A 17177-nucleotide genomic window follows, 5' to 3' on the forward strand; every position below is an offset into this window, starting at 1 on the left:
CGTGACCACGCTCGCTGTAAAGTGTTCGAAACGTCGGGTTAATAATATAATGAATAAATCGCGTTTAAAATCCGTTGACATAACAATTTATCAAATATATACTAGAACTTTCCATGAAACTCACGCTATCCATTGCAGGAGTTTTAGAGTTTATTTCGAACAGACGGACAGACTGACGCAAAGGAAGCCTGTTTCATAATATGTTAGTGCTTCTTTGTTTCTAGTACATGTTAATATATTAAATATTGAAGATGGATTTGATTTTTTTTTAATAATTGAATGCTTGTATTTAATATACATAGAAGAAATTTTGGTTTAGAATCACCATGATAGTGGTTGAAAATCATTATTTATCTTTAAAGTATTCACGGTCAAAACGATGCATTTAATAAAATTTTCAAGGACAAATTAGAAGTAGAGTGATAGCTTTCCTTCTTTAGTTTTGATTGCAACAATTCAAAATACCATCAATATTGCAGCATTTCGTACTAAGATTAACCACCCATTTAAAATAGTTTCTGAACTTTAAAGAAGGTTATGTTCATAAGGTTGAATAGGACTATAAAAAGCGATAAAACTCTAGCATGCTCATCTGGCCTTAAACTATCAACTTGTAAATTGCTTTCGATCAATAAGCTAAAAATATGCCTCATGTTGATAGCTTTAAATAACTAAACCTATCCATAGATTATATCTGGAATAGCTGATTGTCTCGACCCTAAGCGAAAATATAAGAAGTTGTTGAGAAGTTTTTGAGTTTAAGCCGTTTTTTAATATTAGATTTACATTTTAATATTCTTTTAGACAAATATCAAAATGTAAATATTTTTACTAATAATTTCAAAGATATAAAAAACTAGAGATATAACCCGCTTATGTATCAGTCTGTATACACACAGGAATATAGGTACTTTAACTCCGAGTCATAGACTAGACTAATTGGACAGATCAAAAGTTTGTACAGTGATATTTAGATCTAGCGCTTTTATTTATAGACATGACTAACAAGAAATTTAAATGAACTTCGCGTGTACAATTTTTTGGTATGAAACCTATAGATTAGGCAATATATTTCCACATATTTGAGACTGTATAAATTTATTAGGGCTTAAATTATAAGCCCTAATACATTTATATTGTAAATGTAATTACATTTATGCGATGTGATTAATGTAATTATAAGCCCTAATATAATGTTTAAGTTTAATTTATGGAAATTCATGTAATTCAAATCGCGACATTCTAGTCTAAAATTTGAATAACATTTTTGAAACACACTAATAATAAACGGAGTCTATCCAAGAAGTTATAAGTAACTAGCTGCACCCGGCAAACGTTGTTCTGCCTTGCTCTTATCATTTAGGTGTATGAAAAATAGATGTTGGCCGATTCTCAGACCTACCCGATATGCACAAAAAATTTCATCAAAATGGGTCAAGCCGTTTCGGAGGAGCATGGCAACGAAAACTGTGACACGAGAATTTTATATATTAGATTTTTGACAACACAGGATTTCAAATGTTTAACGCAAAGATAAATATAAAAACGGCTAGAACAAGGTTCAGGGATAATTAAGATTCATTTTTTTAGTGGGGAAATCTTACATAGATACACACAGCCTCTGGGGAAAGGAGCCGTGGGCTATGTTGGATTCCTACCGACTAAAACTCTACCGTGTTCCGTAGAGCCGCTTCATTGAAGGGGTCATGGGAGCTGCATTGTACACATCCGCGACCCCTTCATGGTTAAGAATTATTTTGGCAATTAGATGGAATAATATGATCGCTCCACAAGAGTAAGATAATAAAAAAAATAAAATATTATATAGTTATTACATAAATATAAAAAAACGCAGTCTAGTTGAAAGATTAAAGGCTAGGTTTTATTTTTTATGAATAAGGTTAAAAACCCTTGTAGAAACAATAAAATACAAAACTTTGCAACAACTACAATCGATAAGGTTATCGCATGTGTCATTGACTTTGCAGAGCGAAAATGCAACGAAATGTCCTCTATTTGACATTCAGTTTAAAGAAACTTTTCTCTATTGATAGGATTGTATTTTTATCGACATTGAAATTATCTGCTGAAACTTTTATTTAATTAATAATACTTAATACTCCAGGTAAAAGTCTCCCGAGAGATTAAGGCATCAATTCAACATGTATAAAAATAATATTGAATATAATGTATATCATGTCTGCTTGGTTTTAATCCGACTGCAGACGAAAAGTAAATAATATTATCTATATATATAAAATTCTCGTGTCACAGTTTTCGTTGCCAAACTCCTCCGAAACGGCTTGACCGATTCCTCTGAAATTTGGTAAGCATATCGGGTAGGTCTGAGAATCGGCCAACATCTATTTTTTATCCCGATATTCCTACGGGATACGGACTTACGCGGGTGAAACCGCGGGGCGCAGCTAGTATACTATAAAATGTATAACTTCGTAATTTCGTAATCCATCCAATCAGAAATGCCATCTTTCTAAATAGAACTAAAAGAAATGAAAAACGACGAGATCAATAAGCTTACTTTAAACACCGTAAATACGTATTTAAGAGTATACTCTTCTTTATGCCTAATACTGTAGTATAATTACATTTAACTTCGTTATAACTACGCCGAAAAAATCGCTGGCAACAGCTAGAGAAACAATGAAAACAATTAAATATTTTTAACAATTACCTTACTCCAAGGGCCCACAATCCACACAGGTTTGCATTTCTGTTTCTCTTTGCGCGATTTATCCGGACGGTGTGCGAACGAGCACCCAGTTTCGGGTAGTATAGTTCCGTTTTCTGCCACGCACTCCACTCGACGACGGGCTATTGCTGTAAACGTTAACATTAGTGCTCCAAATGCTTTTAATTAATATCAGTAGTACTTATGATAATGACGAGGCCTGCTTTACAGTAGGAAAATATGGAGGCTGATGATGATATGATGATATATAAAGACTTCTCTACTCTTTTTTGTTTTTAAAAATTCACTACAACACTACATCTTATGTAAAGTTTCCTTTGAATGGGAGAACTCTTATATTTGTTGTATTATTTATGATCATAATATTAAATTTTCCCATAAATTGTTCGGTGAATGTAAATAACTTAAAATCGCTGATTTTATTCAGTTTTTTTTCATTTCTATAATCAGCCAATATACGTTCCCACTTCAAGGACACAAACCTCTAATGGGGGTTTAGGCCTCAATCTAATGGGAACCCCCATTATATAACAAAAAACACATCTCCGAAATATAAGTATCTTAAAAATATGTTCAGGATATAGATCTGTTTAAATGATAGATTCCTCTTTCCTATAAATTTTAAGGGTTGTCTGATCGTTCTAGATCGTTACGTAGTGATGAGACCTCCTTTTTCTCAATTTTAATTTCTACTCATTTATACATATTTGAATACTAACCAGCTCCCGTCGGTAAGCATCTGACAGGAGACCAAGGATTGGTCCTCCATTTTGAACAATTCTTGCCAACACACTCTCGTACTACAGTCGGCTGTGTTGCTATCCTTTTCAGGCATTCTTCTGTTTCTACTGTCACTGTGTTGTTGTTCTTCTTGTGCTATGGGAATAAGATATTATGATAAAGTAAGGAGAATTCAAATATTTTATTTTGAGTTGATTAACTTTTAACTGTGTTTATTAGACTTTATTTGTCGGTTTAGATGAAACCATGTTTATAGGAAATAAATGATGACGTAAATGTGGGCCTTCAAAAATTTCGACATTTTTATTAAACCTGTTTCGCTACTTTTGGATATGATTTCTTTAGTTTATCTGTCAGGTTAAATGACAACGTAATAAATTTTTTAAATCCATAAGCGGGCAACTGAGCTGGTGGTTCGCCTGATTGTATTCGATTACCACTGCCCATGAACATGATAGTGCCTCTGCGAATGCGCTACCCACTTTTAACGGGAAAGGGATATGGGATGGATTGACGCCTGGAAAAAGGAATAAACAAGGAAAGAAGAGGAAAAGGAAACGGGCCACACTACACCTAAGCGTTAATTCGGTTACTAATGACTATTGTAGCGACTCATGAAACTGGTACTTTTTAAATCTACAAAAAAAAAAACAAAAAATCTAAAATAATTACTTGACATACAGCCCCTCGGACTTCATGACCTGTTTGACCACAGGCAGCATTGCAGGGTGACCAATCTGTAGTCATCCAGACATATTCGTGAGCATCCGCGGGTGTAGTTCTGGGAAATAAATCATAATTGATCAACCAAAAAAGCTATGTAGTTTTCTAATTATATTCCAATTTCCTATCTTGTTCTCGTGTATTATATATACAATATACAAGTTCTGCATGGGTAAATTGCAATTTGTGTTAGATTATTAATTATACTTTCATGCATTTATCTTTAAATCTATTTATTCTTAATTATTATTAATGCTACATTAAATGAGAAAGGAACATACGTTTCTACTGCTGTCGTGGATTCAACTATATCTCCAGCATCCTTTTGAGTTTTACCGTAATCTTCTTCAATTGTATTCCGATTATAATCTTCATTAACTATAATTATATCGGAATCATCGTCCACTGGGAACACGATTTGTTTGTTGTCTAGATTAATCACTTCCGATTTGGTTGGTGTACCATAGTTTTGATACATGATAACCGGATCAACCATTCTTTGTCCCCTCGAGTTTCCCAACGTCTGAAAATTCCAGAACATCTGCACATATCAATTATAACTGATCAATTATAAAGTGATTTAAATCCAGATTAATGATGGATGAATTTTGACTCTTATATTAATACTATTAGAAGACATATTTTTCATTCAGCTGCAACCCATGTTATTACGATCATAAACCATCGAATGATGAATGATGTTCTACTGTACAGATTTAAAAAGTAAACATGCCATAGTTAGTCCTGTAAACCATTGAGCCATGCTCTATTCTGGTAACTCCTCACCTGTATTTGCATTATAAGGTAATGTAGGCACGGCAATAGACGAGAGCCTCCGTTTCTATTGGGCGGTAGCATCTGAGATGATATAGCACTCTCCTTAATCCAAAGCAGCGTGCGAAAATTGTTTATGGTTATTGCCAACGTTAAAAGCATACTATAGAATGGGGCAGTGTCTAGTGGATTTATTACGTTCTTATGTATAAATCCTGCATCTGATGTGTCAAAGAATTAATTCATAATTTAATAAGTTAACAATTATTTTATTGGATAAAAGAACACGTAATAATATCTGAAATTGAAGTAGCCAGTACAGACTTCATTCTAATTTGTGAGGTTGCTTCTCATCAATAAAGAACTGCATCAAATTGTGTTATACTTAAGCACTTTTCTTCTCCTAAATATTTATGTAGCACCATGTTATACAGTATACGATACCGCTACTATTACCGCGTTCACTACATCGATAAAATCTATTTTATATTAAAAAAATTATAACGAAGAAGTTTACTCTCGTTTAAGTATTTAATAAAGCGTTTTATTTTAGGCTACTAAATCTTTGAAAGAACAATAAGGACTAATTGAATAAATATCATCCATTAACCCCTTATCGACAAATTAAAATCAATAGTAATTAAATTAATTAGTGGATGCTTCTTCAGTTAATTCTCATTATCTACTATGGTAATAAAGACAATCCTATTTTATTGCCCAATACGAGTATTTAAGATATAAAACACTCCTTTTTAATTACAGTAATTAAGGCAAGTGAGATAATAATTATGGGAAAAGATTATACGGGATTCCCCCTTTTTTCTTTGAACAAAAAAAGAATAAAACACATTGTTTTGATATCGATTTAGTGTGATCACGTAGTTTGTTATTTTTACTCGATTACGAGAAGCGACGTTATGTTTTTCTGTATATTATATAGGTCTGTAGGCAAAATATAAAAAAATAAACCTGCATGAACCTCAATAATTCTATGTCTGCTATATATATGATAGGCAGTTGAGATTCGATCTTCGTTTATAGCATTGAGCGAAACACACAGATGAATACGAAAATAATTAGTTTTGGACTATTTTATTATATTCAAGTACATATAAAAATTAGCATTAAGAAATATATACTCTATATTCATACAGTCTTTTTTATTATTAACCAACGTTTTGAAAAAACGAAAGAAGTTCACCATATGACTGTATTTCTTTGGTGATGTTATTCGATAACTGGACGTGAATTTTCAACCGATTACGCGATTAGTTTTTATTTTATACGTGAAGGAATACTTTCCCTCTAGTTATATCGGTGACCTTTATTATAGAAATGAATAACATTTATTTCCATACATGAGTGGCTATGATTGCGAGACGATAACAGTAAAAAACAGTATTCAGATGATGACGAAGTAAAGACATGTAAACTTTGAGATGACCCATAATGATTAGTTATCTGCTTTAGTAAGTTCAACCGTAAAACGGGGCAATAAAGTTTATAGATGCTTTTATTACGCCTGTAAAGTTATTATTATTGAATGTTATTGTACACTTGGGTGGGGCCAAGGTCTTTTAAGGTTGTTATATTGTTCTGAAGTTTAATATTTAGCCTCTTAATTGTGGAGAAAATGGGAACTTTTCGATTGTATTTTTTAGTTCCAGTAGTAATAGGGTAGTTTCTCATGGTAGTTTTTTCTACGATTTTATAATCTACCAATTTTGATGAACACTACCACGAATTATGACATTTATAGATTTGGGTTTTGAAATAGCACTTTTATGTATAGATGTGTTATCAATAATAAAAATATCATATTTTAACATTAAAAAAGCAATGGTGGCTCAGTAGTGAGGACCTCGGACTTCGAAATCGATAAGTCGGGGTTCGAGAACAGGCGAGCGTGCAAGAAATAAATTGATTTTTCAATTTATCTGCACATGTGAATAACATCACCACTGCTTAAAACGGTGAAGGAAAACATCGTGAGGAAACCGGCATGTCCAAGAATCAAAAGTTCGACGACATGTGACATCTACCAACCCGCACTTGGCCAGCGTGGTGGATTATGGCCTGAACCCTCATAGGAGGCCTGTGTCCCAGCAGTGGGAACATATATGGGCTAATGATGATGATGATGATTTTAACATTTGAAAAAAATCAGTAACTTTGTGAATGTTGGCAGTTAATTCCGATAACTCTCTTTGTGCACTACTTACTAGTTTTATTAACTATTGGGTAAAGTTTTAAATCAAGGAGAATTTATGAATTTATGTCGTATTTTAATGATAAATTTTCTGCTGATTTAGTTTGGAATAACTGAATATTATTGCGTATAATTCCGAGATTTTCACAATAATATGCTTATATATTGTAAATATTATGTGAGTTAAACTATGTTTATTACGGTTTCTCTATAGGTATATCTTTAATGCATATTAAAAATGTAGAAAATCATGGGAGCTAGCTAGTTATTTTAGCCCTAACACCATTAAATATGCGCTGTACACCAATTAAGTATTGTTTTTAATCGTTGCCATAGTAACAGAAGGAATCAAATTATTAAACAACCTGCTCAGATTGGGGGTTAAGGTTGTTTGCGTTTACTTAAATACCGGTTTTTCTGTTTTCGATAATAAAATCGCAATCAATTTATTGAATTAATGGCGTAGAATATTTGAATGAGCCAGTATTTCATTAAATCGTCGCCCACATTTTAATGATCCGTTAGGTAGCAAATAGATTCGATTAATTTTCTATTTGTAGAGATTGTATTAAAATATAAATAATACATCATATATATACCATTAAACTCGGAAGGTACAGCTTGTCACAAAAATTATACACGGTAATTATACAAAAATTGTAAATATAAAACTTGCATATGCCAGCCATCCGGCTGTTAATCAAAATCGCCTTTAACCAATTTGATAAAATTTGACATATATATGTATGAAGAGACTTTTATAGCAGTATATCGGCTATTTTAAAGAGCTATTCTTAAATGATAATTACCTCGTTCTCATCATAGATGTCCCTCGCCTGCGAGTTGTAGCTAGGCGCTGGCTTCGTGCTGGTGCTGCCACTTCCGTATAATGCGTCGCGTACTTTATCCACTTTACCTGTATAAAGGTATTAATTTTACAAATATATACTTAGGGGATGCCCCTTAGGCACATGAAACCGAAGGAGTAGAAGAAATTCGATTAATGTGGTGGGATCACGGGTGGCCGAGAGGCTAGGCGTTGCTACGCTTTGGCAAAAACGCGAGTTCGAATCCCGCGGATTTTTAACGCGATTTATTAATTATATTATTTAACCCAAAAATGTGGAACGCTTCACAATTTCGCGTCATCCTTGGGCAGGGGTCATGCTTATCTGTTTTTCTGTCTCGTCTTCACGTCCAAACCAGTGAACCGATTTGGATGAAGTTTGGTACAGCGATAGCTTCAGACCCAATAAAGGGTAGTTTTTTATCTTTGAAATCCCACGGGACCGGGAACTATGTAACACTGCGGACTGTCTATTTTTCCTTTGACTACGCGAGTAAGCGTAGAAAGAGCTTTTAAATTTTGACACGCTATTCCTACCTGCTGCGAAGATTGCATTTATTTATGAAACTGAAATGTGTTACAGTGGAGCGTGCCAAGGTATTGTAAAGATTATTATTGTTAGTTATTATATATAGATATATATATACATATTTGTGAATTGACTGCTTTACAATTCTCGACGCGTCATTGCCACAGAACATTGATCTTAGTTGCACGTAAAAATCGACCACATTTACAAACCAAAACGAAGTTTTAGAGGGTCGAAAGTAGCCTGCATCGCTTCGAGGATGGTACGGCCGTGCCGCTGTTTATTTGCTCAACTTTGCGATAGAAAAACATTTATTCGAAACGTATAGGAACAGCGTTATAACCTACTAGCTGTTCGTCCCGACTTCGCCCTTGGTTTATGTATATAGCATATGTAACCCAGTGTAGCTGCGGCTTTCTAATGATGAAAGAATTTTTGAAATCGGTCCAGTGTTTTTGTGTGAAAAATTTACAAACATGCAAAATTACAAAAGTTTCCACTTTATATATTAGTGTAGATAAGAGTACAAGGCTATTATGTCTAAAGGTACGTAAATACGCCTTTTGTGTGTAGCAGCTTTTTTTATTTAAACAAGCGTAAATTAATAAAATTGCTTACCTTTCTGTTTACCCTTATAGCTTTTTTTCTGGTCGCCAGGCCTTTGTTCGTGGGACTGATCATCCGATCTGCCTCCAATCATTGCTCTATATCTCCCATCGGCTCTGTGGAAGAAGATTTATTATCTTTATAATATTCCATGCTTCTGCTGGCACCCAGGTCTCCTAATAGGCCATCCTAATATCCTACTAATATTATAAATGCGAAAGTTTGCATGGATATGTGTGTGTGTGTGTGTGTGTCTTTCGCGCAAAAACTGCAGCTGGACAACTGAAATAACATATAGGCAACTTTTTATCCCGATATTCCTGAGGGATAAGGACTTACGCAGGTGAAACTACGTGGCACAGCTAGTTATTAATATTTTTGTTATTCAATAGCGGACAACTGAGCTAGTGGTTCGTCCGATGGTAAGCGATCACCACCACCCATGAACATTCGCACAGGTACCGCCTCTGCGACGCGCTGTCCTAAGGGGTAAGGCATAAGATATAAGAAAAGTATTGACGACTGGCAGGAAGAAATCGATGTCAAGGAATGAATGATGGAAAGGGTGAGGAAAGGGTAAAGGGCCTGTTGGTAAATGTCATCGAGTAAGTTTGATTAATTATTTTAATATAAGTATTAGCTAACATTATATCAATATCAAAAGCGTATCAAAATTAAGATTGTATTATTGTAATCTATTTAATACACATACATTTTTGGATGTAACAAAATTAATCTGAAAATTGGTCTGATTTGAAAAATACTTCTAATCCCAGACGCTACATTATTCTTGAGTGTCATTAGTGTTTTTAATAGTGTATGTTATTTTTATCCGGGTAAATTTGAATCGAACAAAGCCGAGATCTGTAATCACATATTACTTAGATTAAATACACACAGATACAAACAACATATCCTACTAGTTCTATCCTACTAATATTATAAATGCGAAAGTTTGTGCGGATGGATGTATGTATGAATGTTAGTCTTTCACGCAAAACTACTAAACCGATTGCAATGAAATTTGGTACGTAGTTAGCTGGACAACTGGATTAACACCCAGGCAACTTTTTATCCCGACATTCCTACGGGATACAGAATTACGCGGGTGAAACCGGGGGGTGCAGGTAGTAATATATAATAACAAAGTTCAATTTAATATTACGACTGCATAAACGCATCTGCAAAACTTCAAATTACTTGATTAGGACATTTAGAACATCTAGAATCTTTTGAAGCGTGAAAATAAAAACCTAAGAAACTGAGATCTTGATGTTATGAAAAAATAGTGTATTAAAAGATCTCGAGTGGGGAATATTGAAATACACAAAGCACAAAATATTTTATTTTTTCTGAGCTGGCACTTTTTTGTAATATTTCCTCGATTCTATGAAGTCTTGTTACATTAATTAATAATAATTCATAAAGGAAAGTAATAAAATAGTAAATAAAATTTTTATAACGAGATTAGAATATTCTCAGAATAAAAACGAGATATGAGTCTGTTTAAGAGAATAAAACGTTTTATTGCGATATAAAATTAAGTCATATTCATGTGAAATGAACAAAAAATAAATATCTTAATTGATTTTAACATTTATAATCATATCAAATTCAAAGTCAATTTAAGTTTACGAATAGCTGAATTTATTAATATAAAACACATTTGAAAGCTTTACACAGCTAGAATAAAGGTAAAACATTTTACGGAAATATTTAAATTTAAACAATTTCCATACAACATCATACCTTTTCGGGCCTACACGATTTTGATTACATTAGAAATAACATTGTTGATTTATTAATGTATAATAAAATCGATAATGATATTAGCTGTAAAATGAATAATTTATAAGTAAATATTGGTATTTAATGATGAGAGCTACCATCAACGAGAGCAATTAGCTTTGGTAACCATTAGATCACGGTACAAGTTAATCTTGTTTAAATATAAGGCTAGCCGCTTGTCCCGGGAATGTTAATAAATAAAAAAACGCCCATATTGCGAAAGATTAAACTGTTTGTTTATTTATTCAACGAAACATCTTTTAGCATTCCGTTCGCGGAATTACCCGCATATTCAGATCAGTTTGAGTCCTTCTTTGGGCTACAAACTGTATGTGCATTAAACTTAATTCGAATTGGTTAATGCTTAGACGTGAACGAGGGACAAACAGACAGACCAAATCACTCACGCATTTATAATATTAAAGGGATTTAAAACAATTCACACAGTTTATGAATATCGCGCTGCGGAACACAGCAGCTCTGAATTTCCTTGACATTTTCTATGCCACCCCAGCGTGCTGTTTTCTCAGTTCGCTTGTAAAATATAATTTTATAGCGGCCATCGCAACTGATCGGTCACTACACAGCAGATTTTAATACTTTAGTAGCTTATCTAGTGCATGGTTGTGCGAAATCTGTATTGATATATTAGTTTAGTGTTTAATCTAGATTGTATTTAGTGAGGGTGTTTTTACAATAATAAATGATACTGACTGACACAATAATATATGAGTTACTTTTTTAGTTGTTGCGATGTCTTTACATTTTATATTAATAGATTATTGACCTGCAGGAAGGAGACGTGGTGGTTGAGAATAAAATATTTTATGCTTAGTAAAAGTCCCTCGGTTTTCGACATACTTTTCGACATTTTGATAATATAAAAAAAAAAAGTTAATTCCTTTACGTTACTTTTTGATGGCAAGATCGAATGGCGGCTGATCTGCCAATCTGCATATGCCAATCTTACGAGCAGAATTTATTATATTATTTAATACTAGCTGTTCGTCCCGGCTTCGCCCGTGGTACATATATGGACTGTCACTGAGTGAAGTTTCTGATGGATTTTGTGTGAAAATGTTACAAACAGACAAAAATACTGAAAATTCTTCTTTTTAATTAGTGTAGATTAATATTTTCAAAAACATACCTAAGATTAAAGACGAAGTCTCCTCACAAATTTCTTTCGCTATAGTTGATTCTTCTTTCAAGAAATCTTATTGATGGGCTTTGACTATCATAATAATGAAATAACACTTAATTCATTTATTTTTAAATAACTGATTCAAGCAACTTTGTCTCCTCTCAAAATGAGATTTATTAGTCTTACAATGATGCTATACAACACAAAAATGTTCATTGCAAACGAGTAGTTCCTGTGATTAGCGCCTTCAAACAAACTTCAGCTGTATTGTTATAAATTATACAATATTGGATTACCACAATTTTCTCATTCTACTCACCTATCCTGTAGTGGGGAAGACGGTTCGTCCAAAGCTTTGTGTCTCTCGATTTCTTCACTGGATGGGAACTCCCCTGGTCGTGGTTTCACCAGTAAGGTCAGATTGGCGCTTGACCTACCAGCTACGCATGTATAGACGCCGTGGTCGCGTAATGATAGGGATGTTATGCGAAGAGCTCCCTAGGGAAGAAATTAGGGTTTGAATTTGGTAAATTATATTGTTTGTACTATTTTAGATATAGAGGACTTCTATCAAGTTAGTGGAGTACAGATGTGTTCGTAACTTGTGTTAAAGAAGTCTACGGTTGGTCTAATTGAATAAAATAAATACTTAAAATATAAGTTTCGTGCAAAATTGAAATATGATCGCTACGAGCACACCATTGAACATTATTGATTTTGATTTATTTATATAGAATTCAGAATAAATCCCGGAAAATCTTAATTCTGCAGCATCAATTCATTCGTGCGGAGAACAGAAAATTTTACATTTATTACGTAGTAAGCTAATTAAGAAAATGCTCGTCTAGATATTAACTATATTAATAACACGTAAAAGCAATTAAGGACCTAATTATGATCCCTTAGAGACACCTGCGCGCTCATCGCTAATATAAAAAGTAGCGTTAAGATAAATAATGTACGTATTCTGTACAACCGTAAAAGAATACTTGTTAAATATTTTGCACTAGCTTTATTTTGAAATATTATACAAATCCTCGGAGCACTGTTGTAAAGTGGAGTGTACTCGTTCGAATGCTTTGTTTATTTATGAGATGAACAACTGCGTCCTGCTGTTTACGTTAAGGCAATAGTTGGCAAAAACAGAGAAACTAATTGTGTGAGTTGAATAAATTTAAATTCCGAAGTTAGTTTGCAATTTAATAAGGAAATTGTGTTGAGTTAAAAATTTACTACTTCGTGAGTCGAAAGTGACTTAACAACTTGTAATGACTGTCTGTACAATTCAAATTAATTATTCTATAGAGATTGGTGTACTAAAATATTAAGTAGCTCTAGTTTCAAGTATATAAATTAAAATACGTTGTAACAGTGTAAAGGTTAAACAATAAACTTTGAATTAAATGTGAAATTCTTAAAAGTAATACTCTCTCTCTCTCTCTTTCTATCTTAATATTAAGTGAATTTTATGACGTAATGAAATTCGTGAAGTAGTTATATATTACAAGACATAATATAAAGATGATGCAGTTGAAACTCACCTTTTTTGAAATTTTATATTTCTTCGACTTCGAAATTATCTGACTATCCTTTGCCCATTGAATTTTTGTTCTATTGTACCCTTTAACTGGACACTTTATCTTCACTTGGGTGCCATAGAATATTGTTGCTGATCCACCAACTTTCACAGTCACCTGTATAAAAGTTTAAAGATCCTTTCAATACTGCCAGTTTTCCAGATTGAGTTAGTTCCTTATATTTCAACAATCGTAAAGGTAAGGTTAACTGATGAAGCGCTGCACGGACGCAATGAAATAGGTGTACAATTATACTTTGATAAATTTTAAGTATGTACACTTGGTATGGTAAATGAGGAAAAGAAGCTCCGCTTATGTGTTAGGGCTAAAAACGACTGAAGTTTTTTATTTAAAATTTTCTAATCATGTCCACAGTTATGATTGAAATATATTCACACACATAATCTTCAAATTTTATCAAACAAATACTTAAGTTATAATATTTATCAATATTAACAAGTAAGCCATCTATAGACCATATATCTATCATTAAAATGTTTCGTTACACGGTGTTCATATTGAGTTTGTCGTGTACCTTTTTCTTCTTAGGATCATGCTGTATATATGATGAATTAGCCAATGAAATTTCCGGTGCTGATGTATCCAATAGACATGGTCTGCTGTTACAGGATTTAGTGGACGCAGGCCTTGGAGAATTGCACTGGGAAGGTGGTCGTTCTACCACGTGTGATTGGGCCATCACTTGTTTACATATCACCTGTTGAAAATTCAGTTATATTAAAATTTTAGCACTTAAAAGTGCAGTATTTGTACACAATGGAAATAAATATAATTGGATAGTATACATAGTAAGTGACACAATAACAAGGTCATGGTTAATAGCATACAACCTAGTCAAAACAACAAATGAAATAAGCGGTGTAACTTACATATAGGACTTTTTTATAGCATTGAAATGCTCTATAACTGAGAAATTAAGAAAATTCTTTTTTTTGTGGTGTCCCTTGGGCATATAAAATGAAAGTGTTGAAAAAGTACGATTGCTGAGGCAGGATCACGGGTGGCCGAGAGCCTAGGCGTTGTTTCGGTATGGCAAAAAGGTGCGGATTCGAATTCCGCCTCAAACCAATTGATCAAATTATTATAATATTTTTTATGATAAAGGCTTTTATACCACACCTAAAACGATATGATTCATTCAAATGCGGTATCGATGTGAAAAGTTTATATTACCCCCTTTAAATATTGACTGAACTTATGTACAAGATGTCATATCATCCTACTATCCTACTATGCAACTATCTAAATGCGAAAGTTTGTAAGGATGTGTGTGAGTTTGTTGCTCTTTCACACAAAAAATACTGAACCGATTGCAATGAAATTTGATACGTAGATAGTTGAATAACCGGAATAACATATAGGCAACTTTTTATCCGTATATTCTTACGGGATACGGACTTACGCGGGTGAAACCGCGGGGCGCAGTTAGTATGTCATAATGTCAAAAATTGAAGGATTCAATCTATTTCACACTTGCATAAAATAATTAACAAGAAATCAAGATACGTAAAACGAAATTCTATAAGTAGATGTTTTTCAGGCCAATAAATTGAAATCAAATTCATTACTTTACCAACAATGCTGTCTCGAGTAGCCAATTAGTATTGATTTATTGTTGAAATAATAATTAATAGTGGTTGTGTTTATTCAAAACTCAATCGACGGACTATGAAAATCCAAATTGCGTAGCGATACTCATTTGTAATAATGACAATTTGAAAATCCTTAGATAAAAAACGTGTTGTTCACATTACAAGGTACTAGTTAAGTTAATTTGTTGGTTTTTAGTCACATATTTGGTGATTCATTTATGTCGCTTTCTAACTTATTATGAATTTTTGGTACTTTCGTCTTCGCCTAGGGTTTATATGAAATTTGAGTTATACGGCCACATTTTCCACACACTTCACAATAATATTTTATTTGACCATGTATATTTTTATGTAATAAGACATCTTTACATTCTATATTTCTCGTATATTTTGAACACAATAATTCCAAATACTCAATCAGCCCATTTGTCTATTTATTTATAATGCTTTATTGTATAAAAGATAAAAGTAAACACTGTTCAAACTCAGGAATTAGTCACTAATATTTCATACAAAGGGGGCCTTATTGCTACACAAAAACCTCCGCCACGTTACGCCTACGTTGAAGCGAAAATACAGGATATAGTTAACACCAGAAAGACATAACAGCGTCTAGAAATAACACAAAATAAAAAGAAAAACAAACGTAGAAACAATTTACAGCAATAAGTTTGATTAGTACCTCTCTCTGCTTCACACCGCCTCCACAAGTCTTGGAGCACTTGGACCATTCCCCAGAGTGCCATCGCACAGGACAGTCAAGCACGTTGCAGTACTGCCGGTCTGGGGGCGGCGGTTGGGGACACATGCTGTTCGGTACCACCACGGTGTTCGTGCCACCACGTGTTACCTGTGAGATGGAGGTTATACATATAATTAATGTGGGAGTCGAGCATGCTTCGGCACGAATTGGGCCAGCTCGCACCGGGTAAGTACCACACTTCCAAAGAAAACTGGCGTGAAATAATAGCATGCTATTGATTTTCGTACGATGAGTGGAGGTTTCCTTATTTCTTACATTTTCTAAACGGACAGCGCGTTCGCACAGGCAGTACCTCTGCGAATGTTCATGGGCGGTGGTGATCGCTTACCAACAGGCGAACCACCAGCTCAGTATTAAAAAAAATAAAAACATAGCCCATAGGTTATACATGTGCAGAGAGCAACTGAACAAAACAGAGATTCAGGAATAATTTAGGATAGAGAATTTCTTTTATATTTGGTAATTTACATGGCAATCTTTTTCATTGATATAATCGATTGCATATTTTCCGTATGTTACACGGTTTGTAGTAAATTTAATGTCGTATTAGATGAAAATCTTATTAAAGTTTTAACTAAGCCGTCTTTAGCATATTTGTATTTAAAAAGTAGATAAAAGACATATATTTTCGGATTTACAAATACCAGCAGTTTATGAACTATAGTTATAATTATCTATAATATTTTTATAGAATTTCGTTTTATATTTATATAAAAACTAAAATGAATAAAATGTCTTGGTTTGTAAGGATTCCAAATATATAAACGATGTTAAATAAATTTGATCCATATTCCGATAGCGTTAAGTTTCATTATAGACGCTTTGGTTGCTACATACCTAGACTTCATTGATAGATGTCGGTCTAGAATTTCTAGGTCAGCATTTATAAATCAAGTTAGCTTTGGAATAGAATTTCAATTCCAAGTTGTCGAAATGTGGTACACGTTGAAGTGATCAAATTTCTACAAATTCAATTTATTTTTGTATTACTTAATATTAAATAACAAATGCCACAAAGAATCTTATAAATGGCTTTCATATATATATAATATAATAACATATATATATAAATTTCATGTATATATATATATATATATATATATATACCTAGTCTTGCCATAAATATTGTAATAAAGAAAAAAGAAAATTGTTA

The 17177-nt window shown here is 33.2% G+C and overlaps 1 protein-coding gene across 4 annotated transcripts in view; it reads right to left on the reverse strand.

The window, feature by feature from the left end:
• Positions 1–17177, reverse strand: part of LOC119836773 (protein madd-4) — a 97573-nt gene that overhangs the window by 6116 nt on the left and 74280 nt on the right. For 2 of the 4 annotated variants that reach the window (XM_038362234.1, XM_038362233.1), the window contains 11 exons: positions 15944–16111; positions 14184–14366; positions 13613–13765; positions 12391–12569; positions 9152–9255; positions 7967–8073; positions 4961–5053; positions 4456–4715; positions 4124–4232; positions 3430–3586; positions 2693–2838 (listed from right to left, as the gene is read on the reverse strand). In XM_038362234.1, coding sequence (XP_038218162.1) covers positions 2693–2838; positions 3430–3586; positions 4124–4232; positions 4456–4715; positions 4961–5053; positions 7967–8073; positions 9152–9255; positions 12391–12569; positions 13613–13765; positions 14184–14366; positions 15944–16111 — 1659 coding nt within the window. The remainder of the gene's footprint in view (positions 1–2692; positions 2839–3429; positions 3587–4123; positions 4233–4455; positions 4716–4960; positions 5054–7966; positions 8074–9151; positions 9256–12390; positions 12570–13612; positions 13766–14183; positions 14367–15943; positions 16112–17177) is intronic. The other 2 variants (XM_038362236.1, XM_038362235.1) reach the window with 2 other exon arrangements.

Source organism: Zerene cesonia, chromosome 25, assembly GCF_012273895.1.
Source record: "Zerene cesonia ecotype Mississippi chromosome 25, Zerene_cesonia_1.1, whole genome shotgun sequence".
NCBI classification, from domain to species: domain Eukaryota; kingdom Metazoa; phylum Arthropoda; class Insecta; order Lepidoptera; family Pieridae; genus Zerene; species Zerene cesonia.